This window comes from Eucyclogobius newberryi, unplaced genomic scaffold, assembly GCF_026437365.1.
Source record: "Eucyclogobius newberryi isolate DKJ021-1_F unplaced genomic scaffold, fEucNew1.0.hap1 SCAF_8, whole genome shotgun sequence".
Taxonomy (NCBI): domain Eukaryota; kingdom Metazoa; phylum Chordata; class Actinopteri; order Gobiiformes; family Gobiidae; genus Eucyclogobius; species Eucyclogobius newberryi.
Window position 1 is genome coordinate 15,794,836 of NW_027316500.1, and position 21,216 is coordinate 15,816,051.

Below are 21,216 nucleotides of genomic sequence, written 5' to 3' on the forward strand. Positions count from 1 at the left end.
CAAACTGTGATTCGTCTATCACTGGCGGTACGTGATAATTTTTAATTATTATCATTACTTATCACAGGGAAAGAAAGGTATGCTTTATTCATTCCAAGAGGGTTAATACAATATCAATGGTTTACTATCATTTTAGAACCTGGTTTTCTCATTGAGATCATGTTTAGTCCTTATTTGGACCTGATATAGTCCATGTTTAGATCATGCAAAACTTGGAAAGTCAAATATTATCTTGTCACTGAGAACCACTGATATATAAGACAAAAGTGCATTTTACATTATAAAAGTTTATTAGTACCTAATACAAATGCCATTTGTAGCAGAAAGTTAAATAAAACTGATAATAACAACATTCATAAGCAGTAACATTTCTTATCATGTACATAAAGAAAGTCATGGCTTCAGTGCATTACAGACATCATGGCGGTCAACTTTAAAAAGCCTGACATTATAGTGTTTCCTTCTAAATGATCTGTGCATTGTGTAGGGGCCTCTAGAGCAGGGGGTTACGGGAGGGCTCCCACAGTTTACTTGCCAGCTGTCTGCAGTGCTGGAGGATGATCTCTGTGGGGATGATGCCCAGATGAATAGTGAGCAGTTCAAAACACCGGACTACCTCCCCCTGGTGGTTCTTACTGTAAAAACGCCGCAACTTCCTGCATCACAAATCATGTTCATTGCAGTGATATTCAAAAGTCAGGTTTAAACAAGATTTGGAAAAAAAATGATAAACCTGTAGTAGTCTGAGGAGAGCATCCCAATCGGCGGCGAGTCATCAGGAAGACAAGGCAAATCCATGGCATCCAATTTGAATCCCTGACCGGAAATGAACAAACATTTAATATACCATGTTTCATAAAAAACATAATGATTTGAGGATTGATACTGACGGTCTCATTTTCAAACCACAGGAAGTAGCAAAAGAAAAAGTCCCCATCTCGTAGTGTAACAGTGGAATAGCCTTTCTGGAGGTACCTCCGTGTTGTGTTTACTAGTCCCCAGACCTGTATTTAGAAATATTTAGGCCAGCTCTTTTATTATGCATTGTACAGTAGTAATCAAGTGGGTGGAGTGGCCAAACATAGTAAAAAAACATTTTTTTTTTAAAGTACCGCACTTGGGGAAACTACTACTCAAGAAAGAGTAACTGTAAAAGTAACTGTGTGGATGTGATATCTGGTTTATAATTTGTTAAATTAATGTAATTGGAAGGACAAAGAATGCACACAATCTTGTATTTTCAAAGAATATACACACAAATGAGAAAAATACAATCATATTATAAAGGAACTGTGCAAGGAACACAAATATTGATTGTGTTGATTTAAAAATGTCGACATAAAGCTTTTGTTACTTGAATTAAACACAATGGGAAGAGGAAACAAAACATCTTCTCAAGTAGGATACTTAAAATAAAATATTACTCAAGTAGGAGTAAGAATATGAGTAAATGTAACTGAATACTACCCACATTTGAATGTTTGTAACACATTGTGCTTAATTCTGACGTACCTTTCTTTTAATGAACTGTGCCACTGGCCCCTTCCCCAGCTCAGATGTGTTGTGCTCTGTGATATTTAGTGATGGTGCAATCATTTGTCCAGTTGACCGATCAACACAAATGAAATGGATGAGACCCGGGAACTCTTCCAAATAAGTGACAACACATAGGTCAAGGTCAATGACCCAAACGGGCAACACAATCAATGAAAGAATATATTACATTACAATATCGACATGGAGCAGCATGGTTATTAAAAGAAAGGATATGAGACCAAAGTTATATTCCTTTTACTTTTAACTAACAGAAATTCTTTCCAGTCCATCAGTTTTTCTCTTAAAAAAAACAAAACAAACAAAAGAATGGTTTAAATATTGACATTTTACACACAGCTTCAGAGACAAGTCTACTCACTGGACCATGGTCTGGGCCCGTTCCTGCAGACCGGGACTCAGATGGCGAGGAGCGTCCACTGACCCAGAGTCAGTCAGGAAACACTGACGGTATATGCCACAAAGCTGGGTCTTCATATTTTTACACCAAAGGATCAGACTTAAAAAGGATAATTATTTTTAATTGCAATTCCATCTTAATTCCTGTTGATGGCAGCAGAGACTCACTCTTTTGTAAAGCCTGGTCCTCCTTTGGCAAACGCTCTGTTTTTGAATTCTGTCCAAACATTGGATAGAGGTACGGACTGAAAAAAGACACATTATTTTAAGTTTATACGCATATGGTAATGTGTCTCAAATACAGTACATCTCTTCACCTGAATATCACTGGGGCCCAAGGCTTTGATGAATTTATCCAGCTTCCCTCGCAGGTCATGTATGGTTGGCTGACTTCTCGTGGCGGCTGAGCCTTCGTAGCCTTCGCGTAGACGCCGCTCCAACTTTGCAAAAGCCTCCAAATACCCATAAATGGACATTGCCAAGGCACTGTTGGGAATCTAAAGAACATTTAGTAGGCAATGGAGAAGAAAAACAGAGCAAAATTAGTGCCATACATACTTTTGTGAGTAGGACTAGAGTGATCCCAGGCCATAGTGGAAGACAGTACATGGAGTGAGGCATCATGGGATACAGGCCATCTTTGTGTGACACCTCTAAGAAAACTCTTTGGGGAGTGGATGGATCTGGAGGAGGAACCCTGAGGGTCTGTAAGCTGTCCTCAGCCATCTAAGGAGCAAATCATAAATAAGAGTCCTATGCACTGTCAAGTAAAACAAATCTACAACATAAAAGCACATACATGAATATCTGGATCCACAAACTCAAAAACAGGAATATCAATTACTTTCTTTTGCTTATCTGCAAAGACATAATTAGAAGAACACATAGACAATGTTAAAAATCAGCTAAATCAGTGGTCAAAACTGAACTGAATCAGGCCAACGACACTGAGGTTGTGGAAAATAATATTGCATTTCCAACACATGTATTGCTTTTACGTACTCGAGCCATTGGAACTATCGGAGTCTCCCTCAGTGGGCGAAGGCTCAGGGGTGTAAAAAACATCAGGACCAGAACCAGATGTACTTTCTGCATCCTTCATAAAATCATAAAGTAAACAGTAATGGATTGCAAACAAATCACTAAACAATGAGGGCTTGTGTTCTGTATTTGTTAACTCTTACCTCTGGGCCTGCGTCCTCCACATCCGTGCTGCTTGGATACATGTTCTGTGCCATTATAATGAGCGTCAGTAGATCTGAGGTGACCAGTGTACTTGCATTGCGGCTTTAGAAGAGATACATTGCATTTTGAGAGAACTGTTTGAAATTAATCCACTAATTAAATTATTCCAAGTCATTATGAGAAATTCATGAGTGTTATATTTGTGTGTATTGGACTGGTTTATATTTGATAAGGGTTATATCTTTACATGACAATTAAATGTACCTTGAGTAGAAGGCTAGTAGTTTGGTGTGAACCAGAATGAAGGCGTGCATCACCTCCTCTCTCGCTCTCTCAGCGCTGCTGTTCAACTGTTGGACCAAACGTCGCTCCAAAAACTCTATACACTGTTCACAAAGTGTTGGGTGTATCAGCCTTTCAACTGCCTGAAGAAGACACAAAATCAAAGAGAAAGGAGGATAATATAACCGGTAAACATTTGACCTATAAGCTTCTTATTAGTGTCAATAATGCCGGTTAGATAATGGCCGGCATTAGTCAGGACGAACATGTGCTCTTAAGTCAGTCCAGGTGCGTGTGCACAGGGAAGGGCTAAATGATCCGGCATGTTTCACCACATTTCCTGCTGCGGCTCATTAATGTGCTCACAATCATAAAATCTACGTTTTAGAGGCTTGTTTTTTATGGTTTTGCGCGTCTTTGTAATGTGGCTGCATTAAAAATGACTCAAACTCAAATAATCTTCTTATCTCCATCTTTAAAAAAACGCGACCAAGGTTGACTAAAAAGAGATATACTGACGGGGGTCACAAGAGGATAAGAGAAAGACTATTTAATGAATTATTGCATTTAGAACAGTGAATATTAGGGAAATTGTGTCCGATAATATAGTAAATTATCCCATAAACAACAGTAGACTTGATTTTGTTTTTACAACTGAATGTATTGCTAAAAAGTTTTTTTTTTAAAAATCCTGTACTAACTGACAGACTACATTTACTTTAATATTTTACCTCGACTAAAAAGCTTTGGTCATTCTCCCGTAGGTGGCTGTACGTCTCCAGTAAACTCTGCAGTTGCTTCCATAACCTTGCTCTTTGCTCCGTGTCTTGAGGTCGAAGCCTGAGAAAAACATATAATGGCAAATTATGTTTTAAAACTGCTTAACTTGATGCATTGAGCCATTTAAGCCTTACTCTTTTCTCAGGAGGGTGCTGCTCAGGGTGACCATCCCGAACAGCACCTCAATCATCTTCTTCATCACATAGATCTTCCTCCTCAGGTCGTCCTCATCCTCGTCTCCGTCCCCATTCACAGCGATGTAGAGACACTCGTCAAACTGAAACGTAAAGTTGTCGACCAAGTTGAGGATTTAACTGTGACTAAAGTATTGGGCTGGACCGAAAACAGGACAAACAAACATACAAATTGCTTATTGAAATGCCCAAGTTCACAACAGGTTAATTCACCCTGGAGAAACAGGAAGATGCATTTAGAAAGCTTTAGTACATGGGTTATTTGGCGCTATTAAAGGAGACATTAAGCTTTTTTTCAAGTACTTAGTATTCAACTGTAACATAAGTAGATCACCCTTTTACATTTTCTTCATTACAAACTGCAATACTGATCTAAAACGGCTTAGTAATAGAAACAGGTCCTTTGACTTGAATTGACTGATAAGCCCCGCCTCTTCATTGTGACGTTTCACTGTAACAAGAAGCAGATTCTCACGCTTTTACTTTCATTTCAAAAGGGGACACGTGAAATTTTTTAACCCTACATGTATCACTCGGAGCATTACATCTTAAAATAATCACTATGATGGGCGGAGATAGGGGGTAGGTGAATTTTCCGAGCCCTCGAGACCAAGTTGCAGGACAGTATTACTAAAACATGTATGAATCAATAAAATTCAACTTTGAATAATCTAATGAAGAGGAAACACTGTTGCAACAAGGATCACTAAAGTTGATTTAGTATAATGGGTGCCTTTTAAAATAAAAAGGCTTTACATTTTAGTTTAAGACTGAAAATGACAGAAACTCTATTACAATGAAATGTGTAAAGACTTTAGATCAGTCTAGTGCTGGTGGTGAAGTTCATGGCACTGCAAATGGACAAAGCTCAACTTGATTCCAGCACAAGACTCACATGACAGGCATTCCTTTTACACCGTAATAGCAAGCCACTCTGACTCCAGTACTGTTTCTGTGAAATAGTAGACTGAAAACCTAGATTTGTGATATTAACCTGATGCAGGACGTAGATGTGGTTGTTCTCGGTGGTGAAGGAGGCATAGCTGTCGCCCAGTCGGTCCACCATAGTGATGCATGAGATAATGATGGGGGCAAACAGGGTGCTGATACTGTCCTCGAAGGCCGGCAGCTGAACAGTGACACAGAACAGAGGCAGAAGTTAGATGAGACAACTGAACACATGGGACTGTTTTATCTTGTTAGAGATGTGGTTGTCTCCAAGGGTGGAAAGTAACTAATAATGAATACTCAAATACTGTGATTGAGTAGATTATATGGGGTAATTGTACTTTATTTGATAGCATACTTGTTTTGTACTTTAGTATAATTCTAGCAACATTTAAAATCCTAGGAGATACTAAGTACAGCAAACGTCCCATTCGTCCAGCCAGAGCTCAGAGAAAAGGCGGATAAATAGTTAATCAAATTTTGGATAAATGACTTTAAATGGGGAAGAAAAAAAGAGCAAAATTAGGGCCATACATACTTTTTTACATACATTTTTATTGTCAAAAAACTTGTGCATTTCTATTTTGATAGTAACATTTTGGCAGCAGTGCTTTACTTACTAGCCACGTAACTTGACTTTAACTTGAGTTCAAATGTTCAGAAGTGGTTCCACCTCTGCCTCACCTCGTGGCCTTCTTCTTGGGACGCTCCGTACTGCTGCTGGACATTCTGCTGGAACTCCGGGTCGGTCCAGTAGAAGAGGACCTCTGCACTTTCGCTGGCAATCAACAGGCACTTCATGTGGACAACCGATGTCCTCCTTCCTGCTTCATAACATAAGTGCTCCCTTTACATCCTAGAAAATGCATTAAGCTGGAGGAAAGTGCTACGTTTACATTTGATTTTATTATTAGATCAAAGGAAAAGCTTACATCCATTTGCACAAACTTCAGGGTGCAAAAGCATCATAGAAGTGGCCTACTTTCTTAAATATCTAAATAATAATAATCTTAAATAGTTGTATCTGTCTAACTACTGTAGAAGAAAATTAACATCCCTGGTTTCTAATTGAAAATTATTAAAATATGTTCAACCAAGATTCACAATCACTCAGTACAATAATTGGCAATAATGTTTTATATAATACTTTTCATTCTGACACGGTCAATCCAATCCGTATTGTCCAGGCCGCGTTTTACATGACACCACTGTTTACCTTTCTCGCCGTGAGACACTTCCGCCTTTACAAACATCACGACAACAAAACAACAGTTATTAATGACGCCCGGACCGCACTCACTTTTCCGGATGAGACGAGCCCACCATCGGCGACCACTTGAGCGCTTCTGGATGATTTAGAAAGGCTTGAACGTGGATGTCAACACGCGCGTCCTCCTCCGCTCGAGCCTCTGCTACAGGCGGGGTCATGTGACGTTTGTGCGCGCGCGAGGAGGTCACGTGCTTGCAGCCTCGCGCGGCCCGCATGACCGGGGCAGCTCTGCGCACAATGCTCTGGTATTTCAGCTATGCGGAGATGCACACGCTTACGCCACAGGAGCCCTACTTTTCAACACAGGAACCAGGGCCGGCCCAGCCTATAAGCGAACTAAGCAGCCGCGTAGGGCCCCGAGGCGTTAATAGGGCCCCCAATCTGGCAACCCGTCTTATGCGAAGTGCAAGCGCAGCGTGCGCCACTAGTGTAGTAGCGCTGCTGGCGCGGCAGCGCACACAGCGGTAACATATAAGGCACAAACCGCATTTATTTGTAATGACAATCTGGCAACCGAGACACCAGACCTGCGCTGATTGGGCGCGAGCAGAACGAGAGCAAAACATAAACACAACAGAACGTGGTCCCTGCGTGGTCCTCATGTCCAGAGGAATATATCCCCCCGATGCCGAAAAACGAAAGAAGAAACTTCTTGACGATGTAAAGAAACTGCAAACTCAACAACACTCTCCAGGTATTGAACTTCTCTTACAAAGAGACGGTTAATGCTGCTGTTTGAAACAACACGATTCTGTCACGTTAGTTCGCTCAGGCTGGAGGCGACGAGAGCTCTGCCCCGCGCATAATAATATGTCTGAAAGAAAGATAATAAGCTTAACATTGACACCAGCCCGTGTTAGCTGCGGAGGTGGCGTCTATGCCCCGGGTCACTAAGAGGCGGAGATCCGGTCCGGACGAGCGCCGTCTCGTCCAGAACCTCTGACGTGAGACTTTGGAGTGAACAGTGTGCGGCCCCTGTCCCGGGCCCCTGTCCCGGGCCCCTGTCCCGGGCCCCTGTCCCGGGCCCCTGTCCCGGGCCCCTGTCCCGGGCCCCTGTGCAGCCTCAGTCAGAGATGAGCGGTTTGAGTTTGCGTCCCCCTCTCTCACATCACCATGTGTGAGATCAATCGTGACTCGTGATGTCTGTTTTACTTTGACTTCTTAAAGTGCAATAAGAGGAACGTAAAGGTGCAGGAGTCCAGTGTGTGATGTTCAGATCAGAACAAACATTTATATTGTAATTCACTTTTAATAGAGCAATAAAACATTTCAATTTATTTAAAAAGCATCATTAGACTATTTGTTATAAATTATAATAAATTGATAGTGAAAAATAACCAGACATATTATGATTACGTCTGTTATAGAATAATACTATATATTTTTATACAAAAGTGGCAAAGCTGCAGAAATGCAGTCTCTTCACTATAGCTAGGTTTGGACCTTCACTTCTAGTTCTGTTCATTCTCTGGGAATAACATGTTTGCACTGTTTTATCAGTGTTAATTGTTAATCAAGCAATGCTTATGCCATTTGTTTAATTTAATATAACTTGTTTTGTCACTTTGGCAAGAAGGAACAGTTGGGAGCAGTAAAAGATAAATTTGTAAGGATAACTATTACTTTTACATTTTCAGTTAAAATGAATCAATTTGACCATAATTATTTTTCATAGCCAATATTGTATTGAGTAATTAAGTACACTAATGTATTAATAACTGGCTTTAGTCATTTTCTCCTGGCACAGTTTCATCACATCATCATTTTATAGCATTACAACCTCAACATTTTACTCTTACTTTAGCCGGCTGGACCACATTAAAATGCACCAGAAGACCCAAAAAAGGTCTGAAAATCTCTGGGGGAGGGCCCCCAGACCCCCCTGTTCATTAATTTAAACTGCTAATGTGGCTGTCGACCCTTAACGCCCACAAATATGCCCAAAAACATATCTGGGACGTATTATTTGTACAGGGAGTAGAGGTGATGTCAGCGGAATACCAAGTTGCATTGTGGGATTTAAGTTATCAATATTTGAGCTTGTGAGGTGCTGAGAATAAACTAACTGGCAAACAGATGCCCTGGAGTTTTGGTGCGCTTTGTTTGCGTTGAAGAAAGTTCCCATATGTGAATTGTTTACTGACAATGGCAATAAAACTGATTCTGATGACGTGGTGAGGGGCCCCCAAAAATGTTTTCGCTTAGGGCCCCCTGAAGGCTTGGGCCGGCCCTGACAGGAACGTTTGGTGATTGTTGCTCAAACATTATATAAAGCAAAAGAATAGACTTAGTTCATGTTAATCCCTCAAAGGCCACAATAAACCTGTGATATGACTTAGGCTTGGTAATGGAGCGCTTTGTAACTTCTCTGGTGGGGTTTTGTCAACTGCGAGTCTGAAACGTGTGGTATTAAACTTAACTTTATTTTAACATTTGAGCCATAATTAGATCAAAACAAAGGCATATTCTTTCATTTGTGGTGTTTTCATTGCCATTAAACGGCTTGTTTTGATGGAAATATTGTTCCTTTAGCTATAATATTCCACAGTATGGTATAAAACCTGTGAAACTGCATGGGGAATGTTCCAAAGTAACGTTCTATTTCCAATCATGCAGGTGACAGAAAGTTACATATTGTGCCTTCAATTACCAGATATACAGGTGTTTTAATTGCTCAAAAATACTTCAAAGAACATTATTTTTTACAATGAGCAGGGGTCTCCTCTCCACAGATCTCCTGTAACCCCGTGGTGTCACCTGCTTATCTCCATGGAGATAGAAAAGTTTGGTGCCATACTTTGGAAAATTACAGTCAAAGTACTAACATCTAAATGTTGGTGGCAGATCCTTCATCATAAAAGATACACAGGGCACCTTTAAAATTCAAAACAAATCCAACATCATAACAGACCAATAACATGTATCTAGATTTTTTATGGACATAAGGTGCTTTTTAAAGTATATTTTGATTTATTAGATTACAGCATGTGGCTCATTATTTCATTATTGCATATTGTAAACCACAATACTGCTTTACAACGACTTTATAATAAGTCCACTGACTTCCTGTTCAAAACTAAAACTGACAAGACCCACTTCTTCATAGTGGCATTTCCTGTAGCAAGCAGCAGCTTTTAATTTACTGTGTTTTATTGTTGAAAAAAAATGAATCTGATTTGGAGTCTATGTTTTTTGTTATTTGATTTTTTTTAATAATCACATGCATACACAGAGAAGTGGGCAGAGTTAGGGGGTTGGTGAAAACTGAAATTTTCTGTGCACACTTGAGCCTGATTTGCAAGACTATGCAGGATTACTCACATACAGCCAGAAATGCGAGTGCGTTAATGTTGGGAGAAAACAACATGGTTACAAGTTGATTTGACATAATATGTCCCCTTCTTATCCATTTAAATTTGTACTTATTATTGGAGCAAAGACATGATGCAATGTCATTCAATTTCTAGCATCATTGTATAAAGTAGAATGAAATGCTCAGCCAACTCTATGGCCAGAGAATGTTTTGATGGTTACAACAAATCCAAATATTCCCCAGATTGTATGCTTGGCCCCTGTGCAGTGCAAAGAACCCCATAGTAACATAAATATTTATGTTTTATTAACCTTGCTTCACTCAAAATGAGCCAAAATGCAGAGTTTCAAGTCTCAGGCCAGAGGCTAATCTAGTCCATCAGTTTTCAAGAGATTCAGTGTTCATGAAAAACTTATTTAAGCTGACTCCTGTATATACAAAGTAAACATGGAGAAATCCTCAGTGTTTGCTAACAGGGTGAAGGGGCCTTGCATGTCTCAAATCTGGATCTGGAGCATAAACAGTGCAAGGCAGGCCAGCCAAGCAGCTACCTCCACTAAGGAGGCACAGTCACGCAGAAGTGGCTCGACCTGGGCCAGCTCTCCTAAATCACAACACAATTAGATTTAACCAAGGAAATAACCCTCAGGACTTATTAAGATCTCAGTGACTTAAGGGTCAGCTCGGGTACAACGTTTACTTTATGCATTTGTTGAAGATAAAATAACATTAAAAAGTGAAATGAAGGTCCAACCACAAACATTGTTGCATTTGGTTGAATAATTCATAGTTTTACTTATTTGTATTTTTGAATTTGTTTCGAATGTTCTGGGGTAAAAACATATTTAAAACATGACTTAAAACTGGGCTGTAACCTTTTTACCTTCCTGGATTCACATTTTTCCTCAGCAGATGAATAAAACAACCCACCATTACATTAAGACCCTCAAGTTACAATTCTTATTTCACAGAGTTAAATTAGCATATATACTATTACATATAACCACAAAGTTAGGATAAGATTTGTGACACAATGTTGTGTTCAAAGTGTTTATTATCAATGTAAATTTTAGTACAAAAATAATATTAGCTAACTTTACATACAAAATACTTTGTAAAGAAATATGAACAGCATCTCCATATATTTTAAATTCTGGGGAACATAAAGGCAGTATTTACTTTGGCAGATTTAAACAAATATATTGTCGCAACAACACTATTACTATTGATAATAACTTGGTGATGACTTGCATTGGAACACATCTCACATCTGCTCTATGATTTAAAAATATATAAAACATGACGTGTTCTGCTTCTGGACAAAACATAAGCTTATAAACAGTTAATATTAACAATATAAATAAAAGTAGAATGTATGAGCAGTAATATTCCCAAACTCTGTCTGTACACACCTGTACAAAATATGCAAATATGTTCAGTAAAATACATAGCAGCAAAGTTGGATTGTACTAGCCACATGTCAATTTCTAATTTTAATAACTGACGTGAGCCTGTAAATCTTGTCATTAATAAGGTACTGTATATGAAATGTACATAGTTTACTATGGTATGCCATTCAAAAGAAATCTGCTTTCCCTGTTTCTTTTCCAAAATATTGTAAGGACTTTGCATGTAGGGATGTCAAGACTATTCAGTTAATCGATAATCATGATTATTTCGGTCACAATATATTCGTAACAAATTAAAAATAATAATCAAGATTATTTCAGAAGTTTTGATTGAATCAATAGCTACAAATGTAAATATAAAGCATTTTTTTTTATCTTGCTGTTTTGGTCACATTTACTTTATTTTGTCATTCAGACAGTTTAATTTCATAAAACTGGTCAAAAACTTGAAAAATAGTCTCAGTAATAGTTGTGAATAATCATAAAATGTTGATGTTTTTTCTCACAATAATCGTAACACTAATATGTGATATTGTGACATCCCTGTGTAAAATATAGCAAAAAACTTACATTATTTCGATGGCATGTCGCACTTTTCCATGCTTCAGTAGTTTTATTTATATTGTGGTTTTCCCGTAATTAACTGCATCAAAAACATTCTTGACCGACACCAATAACTGAATCACATTTTTGAAAATAAGGTGAGTCAGAGAGTCACAATTCATCAAAGAAAAAAAATCAGTGCAGCAGTTTGTATCAAGAAAAGACTTGGTTGTGTGAATGAGTATGACCCACAGGTCTGGAACAGCTGAAGACTTACTCACACACTTTATGAGAGTCTGAGTGAAGATGAAACGCAGTAAGTGTTATCTCCTGCAGGCGTACGCATTCATGTTTCGGATGACGTAAAAGCCGATGGTCATAGGTGGCATGGTTATTGTCCGTCCAGCCCTCAGAGTCTTTGGCTTCAGCTCAGGGAACGTCTCATTGTCCAGCATCACCAGCTTTTCCCCGTTTAACTGGACATGTCTACACACACAAGAAAATAATACAAACTATTATTATGGATTTGGAGAAATGTTCCTTTTGTCAAATCATAACGCCTAATGCATAACTTGTACAGCAGGGGGTGCTATAGTTATAAAATGAAATGTCCATGAGTGCGTTTATCTTATTCTTTCTGATATGTTGTTGTTGTTGCTGTTGTTGTTGTTGTTGTTGTTGTTGTTGTTGTTGTTTTTACAGCTATAGCACAATACAATAGTATACAATATTCCAATTTGTATATATTATAAAATGATTTATGTTGGCAGTTTTTCATTCTGTATTGAATGTGCATTTAAACGTGGTGAATACTGTTTTCTAAAAGAAACTCCTGTGAATATCAATCATGTTAGTGAATGTAAAATAATGTCAATAATGCTATAAAATATAATTAATACATGATGATCTGTCAATAATTAAAATTACATTAGATAAAGTCTAATATGATCTTTCAATTTGATTACATAGATGTCAATCATTTGATATTAAATGCTGACCAGGCACAAAAAACAAATAGATGTTTAAGCAGTGTTTTTGTTTAATTATAAAGTTCACAAATTTAAATTTGCCCAATTGTTTTATGTAAAGATAAAATTTCAATTATCAACAATAAAGGTTTACAAAGTTAGACAAAGTTGTAAATCAAAGAGAAATTGTCAAAGCTCTAAACAATCAAGGAGCAGGACTCTTGGCTGGCGTTATAAAGTCCCTACAATTTATAGACATCTGGTGTTGCTAAGTTCTGCATGCAGTGCTGTTGTAAAGGAAAGCACTTAAGGCCTGAAAAGGCCCATCGTTAGCTCACACTTCTAATAACTGCCTCCCAATCCTGTTGTAACACCTCAAACATCCTCGTCATTGCGTTGTTATGGAAGGACCGGGCGATTAGGCTCTGTGTGAGTCAAGTGTCTCAGAGACACATGGGCCTCAGTCATTAGACTGTTATTGCAGGATCTGGGGCTTAGCTCTGACACAGAATAACAGGCAAGGCTTAAAGAGCAGAGAGAGGATACTTTCATTTTCATGGATATTATACTCAGAATAATAAACATTTTCTGGTTATAATTCGCAAATATATCACGTAAAAAAACAACAACTCACTGTTCTGTCTCTGCTCTGCTGCTAGTTATTGTCACCCTGGATTAATTCATTTGTATTCCTGCTTTAAGAAAGCCATGATGTTCTGATGTAATGGGTTAGACTTACTTGGCCCGCAGTCCCTCGGTGCCAAAGGGCTGCAGCAGATACTGGTGGACTGTCTTGTTGCGTAGAGTTCCTGCTAGTTTAATTTTCTTTCTTGAGCGGTGCAGGTTAATGATGTAGATGGTTATAGACCCTTTGGCGTAGTTATGACTGGAAATTATGGACAGAAATGATAAGATTATTACATTACACATTTAATTTCTGAAGGAAAAGCTAGTGCAAGAAACCAAATGTCTGCTGCTCACATCTGTTGTCAGGGTCTGCCATATTATGATGCCAAGTGGGATCAAATTCCTCATAATTAAAAATGACTACAAAGAGAAAAGCTCCTTTGATATTTTTATCACTTGATCAAACTCAATAAAACAGAGCGAAGATTTGTGTAAGCAGTCAACCAGACCAAACCTTTGGATCATCATTTTCAAGTTCCAAGTTGTATGAATTGTTTGTCACCTGTCATCGTCCAAATAAATGCTCTATCAATTCTGCTAAAAATACATAAAACACTAAAATGATGTATTATCAAGCTGACCCTACACCTAATATTTTGAACATAAGAAAAGTAAATAAGTCATTATTTTCTCTCTCCTGCTGTCTAAATTAAAAGTGGTCAAGGGTCAGATGAAGGGTGTGAATGCGGTGGACGATGCTTCTTGAGTTACACGGACAGCACTGAGTCTCTCCTGAGAGCTGAACACGCTGACCGAGGATCCCAGCTCAAAGCAAATAACTATGTGAGGCACAGAAGACAAACATGATAAATCTAATAAGAGCCCAGATATGAGCACAAAGACAACACAGCCGTACTGAATAACACATGTTGGCTCTGCGCACTTAGCACCTACACAAAATCCATGCTTTACTGGGCCGATTGGGAAATTTGATAAAACTTCATACAATTTCATACATCTAAAATGAGCGCTATGGAAGTTGATGAGTATAGTCTTTTTGCTTGAACCTTTGTTTTGAGGAATAAAACGTGTCTAACAGTAATACAGTAATACATCACATGGCGAGATGGAGGAAGAGATAATGACCTTTCAAGACTTTTAAAGACGAGGTTCGTACAGACTCGAACCAGGAATATAAACATATGTTGTTGCTGTTTGATGTTGAGAAAATGTAATCCAAACCACTAAAAGGGGTAAAAGGGCAGGGAAAGTCAAATATACGTAATCAGGAAAGGCTTTTCAAACAACAGACAGCCTAAGCACATTTATAGGATTATAGTCTGTCTAACACACTACATTCAAACCAATAACACTCAAATGGAAAGTCCACTTGGCTCTGGAACCCACACTGAGCGGGGAAAGTAGCTGAGGCCATTTGAAACTAACGGTTTTCTCAAATTATGAATGTACTGACACATCGAGTGGTTCATGCTCGAGACTCACAGCAACAAGGTCCTGGGTGTCAGTTCATGAGCAGATCAGCCTTTCTTAGTGGAGCAGTGGTGCAAAGTAACAGCAAAAATGACAGCAAAATACTGAACTGTTGAAAATGTTTTGTAATCGTTTCAGACTATGAAATTGTTTTTTTTTTTTTTTTTGCACATGTATAGTTTGCCCCAATTTTGAGCAAACAAAACTATATATTAAACATTTGAACATTTGAGGCTTTTATAGTTCAGAAACTCAGAGTCAAGTACTTTTTTATTTGAACTTGTGTACTTTTTACTGCTCCTGAATCTGTACCTTTACTAAAGCAATCAAATGTGGTCCTTCTTCCACCACTGTTGCATGTTCTCTCTTTGCCAGCGACCGCATGTGCTTAACCCATCACACCCGTATTCGACAAGCAGCAGCTGAGCACAAACCCTCCGTCTGATCCGTGTCATTTCATCGTACAAATGAGCTCTAATGCCAAACAACCTTTACACCTTCAGCAGTAGCAACATGCCTGTCAACCGCACTTCTTTGTTTTATTGGTAATCACTTGAGGACAGCTCACAGTATAATATTTTATTCACTTCTGCAATTACCTGGAAACTATTCCAAATCACAGAATTACTACCATGTACTTCTTCCAAGGTTTTTATCACGTGTTAAGCGGGTTCTCTCTACCTCTGAACCATCTACTGCGTCGTTCTAAGAGATGTGTAATTGATTCCCGTCTGGGTAGAAGGCCGTAAGTCTAGCCCAGTGCTGACAGCCATGGGCCCAGGTTAAATGATAACCTTGAACAGGTCCACGATGGCACTCTTCATCTCCTCCTGGGACAGACCGCCTTATTGTCCTTCCCCCTCGCTGCTCCCGTTCCCCCTCCAGCCAATCCAACAAGGCATAAAGGCCCAGAACACCTTTCAGCGGGCCGGCCCCCACACACCTGATAAGTGATACCCGTTAAGTTTTATAGGCTCTGAGCTGTGAATGAGCGGGTGTCTGTGGTAAGCTTATTTATGGGAAGATTCCGTTTTTTCCTAGCAGACACTCAGGCCTCAGGTGTTTGCGAAGGGACAGAGAAAAAAGTGAAAAACCAGGCCGTCTGTTTTCCATCTAAACGTTCAAGGACATTCACAAGGAGCACTGCAAAGGTTAAGAGGAAACATGCTTCATCATCCGCCAGGCTCAAGGAACTAGAATAAGATCAACACAGCGTTTATAAGGAGCAGGACGTACTTGGAGAAGCTGGTGCAGTGGGCGTAGATTCGTAGTTTGTCTCGGATGACTCTCCCCGGCTGAGGCTTCCGCTGCAGACCCGCCACTCGCACAGTCAACACCTTCGGACCGACCAAGCGCTTGAAGATCAGTGACACCCAGTAATCCTGCCAAATGTAGACGTGACACAAATAATAAGTAAGCAATATTTATGTAGACACACTGCAAAATGGCTGCCAAGAGCAACGGACTATGAGTTATTTCCTCTTCAAATCAAAATTCAATATGTGTCAGCAACAGTGAGCTGTCAAATTGTCAAGTTTGATATAACAAGGACTGACCAATGGGGAAAATGTCAGCTGTTTTATTAGATGTTTGCTATAAAATGTGATGCTTTCTTGTGCAATACTGCTTTGTGTTATCATTGTTGAGTGGTCCAGCGTACGTTCTCCCTCTACAGACTACACAGCCTCAACACCTCTCACCAAACCCAGAACAACATGTGTTCCTCAGGAAGTTCCCATGCAATCCTGCATATGGCAACATTTAAGGGCTTCTTTTTCCAAGCAGGCTTTAACTTAATTTGCTGCAAAGGCATCGACGAGGCAGAGCGCAGTATGGAACTGTTGGCCACAAGCAGAGCGAAGGATGAGTTTATGGCCAAAGCTGTAATCATTGATTATTAAATATTTAATCAAACAAAACACAGGTACTGGCCTTGAGTCAATGTGATGCTGTGTGTGCTTCACCATATTCTCCATATTGTAACTATTGGACACAAGTGGTCTCCAATAAGAACTTGACTTTATAGTATTAGTGTTAAACATTACATTCCTTTGTCTATAGGATAAATTAAGGGCTTCACAAACAGCCCGTAGCCTTGGGCTTTAGCATTTTGCGTAAATGAGACATATTATGGTAGTGCCATGTTCGCTTATAATTAGATTGGATTTATTTTCAAGTTTCAATTAAATTAAATCAAGCCCTAATAATCTCCAGGACAAATGCTCCATAAACATGCAGAATGACTATTTGTTTTCATTCAAATTTACGACATAACAAGGTTCGTATGCTAAATTAGATCATAGTAAAATGATTACATCTGTATTTTGTAACCATTATAGGCTATTAGCGGCACAACTATTTTCACAAATGCAAAAGAGAATTTTGGCAACAAACTAACCCATTAGTGAATCTTAATGATCCAGTATAGACACAGATGACACAGATGACACAGATGAACACGTAAAGACTGGGTAATTCAAAGGCCTGGATTCAACATCTCCAAACGGAGCAGTGGTCCTGGGAAGGGGCCAGGTCATAAATCGTGCTCACAGAGGACAGGTTGGCCCTGTAGTGAATTCTCTCAGCAGGTAGGCTGCTGCAGCCCTCAGACATCCAGCCATGTTAAAAGCATTGTGATCCTGGCGGGGGACTGTCATTCTCAGAGACGGGGGGAAATGAAGCAATCTCAATTGTTAATAGCTTTGAGTTAGAAAGAAGGAAACAGAAGAAAACATTATGAATATTCTTACTTAACTTCTTAAATTAATACACACAATATACATTTGGTCTTCGTTTACTTTAGAGACTTTATTTCCTCTATCAGAACATCTCTATCACGTAAAGGTATATTGTCATACTCTGACATGTTTTGACTTCAGAAGAGTCATGTGACTGTGACATGATTTACAGTCTTCTGACAAGCAGTCGAAACATGTCCGACCACAACCAAACACTGGTCTGACAGAGGAAGTAAAAGCATCTGTACTCCTCAAAAGCTGAAATATTCATCATTGCATTGTGCCCCATAGACCATAGAATGTTTCCTGATTTGGTAAAGGAGCAACATCTTCAGCCTTCAGCTTATTAAAACAGTTTCATGAGCATAATAAATCTTGTTTATGAACAGGCCTGTGTTGTATCTCTCCTTCACACTTCTATACACAAACATCAGCCTCATGTTAAGGAACTGTTCATAATAATAATACGTTCTAAGTAGTTGGTTTCAAATGTTTAAGACATTGTTTTGACAAGTTGCCTATTGTAATGTTTTATTTTTTGATAATTTTTCATGACCACATTGATGTATTTGCATCTCCAGTTGCACTCTGTCACCGGGCGACTGTCCTGCTCAGAGGTGTGGGGCTCTCTCAGTGTCCTGGGACAGCTCCTGACAAAGGGCTAAGGTTACATGGCATGTCGCCCCCACGTCTAACCACTCAACACTACTAAATGCCTTTCATCTTACCTAATAGCTCCCACGGGAAAGAGCTGGAGGTGCCATCAAGGTACCAAGACTAAACCTGGTGCTGGACTGACCAGAAGAGGACTCAAAGTGTGAGAGGCTTGAGTATAAACTGAATTAAAGCACATTCACAAACTGTTAGCGCTTACCCAGCAACTATTTCTTAAACTAATGGTGTATGTTGTGGTAACACGACATTTGTAATAGACATTTGTTTATTACAGTTCAGTAGATGGGACTCACAGGTAAAGGGTTAAAATTCTGGTCCACAAGTTGCGTGTATCCATAATCAAAGAAAGAGTGACGGAGGACGACGTCAATCCCCTGAACAGCAGCCACACCGAGAGTGTTAATCCATCTGTAAAACACACAATAATAAAGCACAATATAGCAATAGAAATGCACAAATACATAATGTGTAGTGTACAAGTGAAAATACATACAGAAATCCAGCCGCATATGTTTGAGACAGGTTATTGATTCCTCCTGTCCAGGCCGGTCCCAGGCCCCCCAGCCACACCTTTTTACCCGTGGTGTGTGTCGCCACAACCTGCAGCACACATGCTCCAGTCATTATCCATACACACATTTATTGAACATGTTAAAAAGACACCAAGGGAAATGCAGTTGCAATTTAAATTGAATAAACGTGATTTAGTTCTAGGGAATGGTCGTCCCTGCAGCACTTTTGGCTCTGACACTGAAAAGCAGCCACCATGACACGGTGTATAATATGAAGATACACCCTCCTTACCCTGAGGACACACACACACACACACACGCACACACACGCACACACACACACACACACACAAGCACACACACGCACAGACGTACACACACACACACACATACACACACACGCACAGACGTACACACACACACACACACACATACACACACACACACACACAAGCACGCACGCACGCACGCACACACAGACGTACACACACACGCACGCACGCATGCACAGACGTACACACACACACACTCACGCACGCACGCACAGACGTACACACTCACACACACACAAACACACACACACACAAACACACACACACACACACACACGTGGCAGGATCATCCAAGAAACTGCTCTGAGATCTGAACTCATAACTTGGCAAACACAGCAAAAATGCTAATGTGGAGCTGGACTAAATTATGTTTTCTTCAACACAGTTAGATTGACCTTATTTCTTAGGTCGTTTTATAGTAGATACAATCATGTTTTATGTTTTTACATTTTACACAATGTCTAGTTCAGCATTGAAACGAGGCAATCACTGACTTACCTTTATAACTTTATTGATCTGCTCAGTGAGTGTATCCATCAGTCTGGTTTTCAGGAAGTCTTCAACTTTTTTCACCCTGCCATCCATGAAATAACTGAAAGAAAAAATGTGTATTATCTTATTGTGTAGCTTTAGTGTGTTTATTAGAAACACTCAAAATAAGCGAAATATTGAAATGTAATAAACAATGTAATGCAATGAAAATAAATATCTTTGAACATGTAAAAGTCAGCAATAATACTCTTCTATTGAAAGATGTGTGGTTTTATCTCTCAGAGATTGACAGATGAATAAACCAATCAGAGAAACAGGGTTTGCCAGTAAGTGATCTGTTCTTTTCTTCTGTATCTACCTCTGTATCTACCTGCGTTGCACCAATGAAATTTCCCCATGTGGGACAATAAAGGAATATCTTATCTTATCTTAAACAAACGTGGTTTACAGTAGGTCTGGACTTTGACTGGGCCATTCTACCACATGAATATGTTTAGTTTTAAACCATTCCATTGTAGCTCTGGCTTTATGTTTAAGGTTGTTGTCCTGCTGAAGGTGAACCTCGGCCCCAGTCTCAAGTCTTGTGCAGACGCCAACAGGTTTTCTTCCAAGATTGCCCTGAATTTGGCTCCATCCAGTTTCCCATCAGCTCTGAGCAGCTTCCCTGTCCCTGCTGAAGAAAAGCAGCCCCACAGCCTGATGCTGCACCACCATGTTTGACAGTGAGGATGGTGTGTTCAGAGTCATGGGCCGTGTTCATCTTCTGCCACACATCGCATTTTGCTTTTAGACCAAAAAGTTACATTTTGGTCTCATCGGACCAGAGCTCCTTCTTCCACATGTTTGCTATGTGCCCCACACTTCAAACCAGACGTTCTTGCCACTCTTCCAGTATTGGTCGTAGAGCAGGACAGTTTCCCTGTCCACCTGAGCTGAGGATCTCTGCAGCTCCTCCAGAGTGACCATGGGCATCTTGGCTGCATCTCTGATCAGTGCTCTCCTTCTTCGGCCTGATGGTTTGGTGGACGGCCTTGTCTTGGTAGGTTTAGTTTATAGTTTTATCTCTGCTTGAAACTTCTCCACAACGTTCTCCTTGAACTGCTTGTGTGTTCCTTGGACTTGATGATACTGTTTGCTCCTCAACATTCTCTTAACAAACTTTGGGCCTTCACAGAACAGCTGCATTTATACTGAGATTAGATTACACACAAGTGGACTCTATTTAATCATTAGGTCAACGTTCGATCTTTCAGCATCCATCAGGAAACTTCTGACAGCCATTGGTTGCACTGAGGGAAAAGAGGCTTTTACCTGCTGCACTTTTTAGTTTTTAATTCTTCCCCTCCAATTGTGTGCCACTTTGTGTTGCTCTTTCACAAAAAATGCTATATATTATATAAGTTTGTGGTCGTGACATGACAAAATGTGGAAAAGTTCCAGGGGTTCGAACACTTTTGCAAACCAGGATAAATGTGCTAAAGATGTGAATGTATTTGATAAAGTA

At 39.6% G+C, this 21,216-nt stretch overlaps 2 protein-coding genes across 2 annotated transcripts in view; both read right to left on the reverse strand.

The window, feature by feature from the left end:
• Positions 1-267: 267 nt before the first annotated feature.
• Positions 268-6,781, reverse strand: hps1 (HPS1 biogenesis of lysosomal organelles complex 3 subunit 1). The gene is made up of 18 exons (XM_072436839.1): positions 6,643-6,781; positions 6,027-6,169; positions 5,389-5,523; positions 4,335-4,477; positions 4,152-4,260; positions 3,403-3,563; positions 3,138-3,240; positions 2,956-3,049; positions 2,753-2,811; positions 2,512-2,679; positions 2,271-2,450; positions 2,122-2,198; positions 1,916-2,053; positions 1,771-1,836; positions 1,513-1,657; positions 891-1,004; positions 734-816; positions 268-656 (listed from the first exon to the last, which is right to left on the reverse strand). The coding sequence occupies exons 2-18, from the start codon at positions 6,141-6,143 to the stop codon at positions 494-496; spliced, it is 2,055 nt and encodes a 684-aa protein (XP_072292940.1). The 5' UTR covers positions 6,144-6,169; positions 6,643-6,781; the 3' UTR covers positions 268-493.
• Positions 6,782-11,899: 5,118 nt separating this feature from the next.
• Positions 11,900-21,216, reverse strand: part of hpse2 (heparanase 2) — a 33,442-nt gene continuing 24,125 nt past the window's right edge. Inside the window, exons 7-12 of the mRNA XM_072436476.1 lie at positions 19,719-19,812; positions 18,870-18,976; positions 18,670-18,784; positions 16,200-16,345; positions 13,585-13,731; positions 11,900-12,363 (exon numbers count right to left, since the gene is read on the reverse strand). Of these exons, the coding sequence (XP_072292577.1) occupies positions 12,201-12,363; positions 13,585-13,731; positions 16,200-16,345; positions 18,670-18,784; positions 18,870-18,976; positions 19,719-19,812 (772 nt within the window). The 3' untranslated portion in view covers positions 11,900-12,200. The remainder of the gene's footprint in view (positions 12,364-13,584; positions 13,732-16,199; positions 16,346-18,669; positions 18,785-18,869; positions 18,977-19,718; positions 19,813-21,216) is intronic.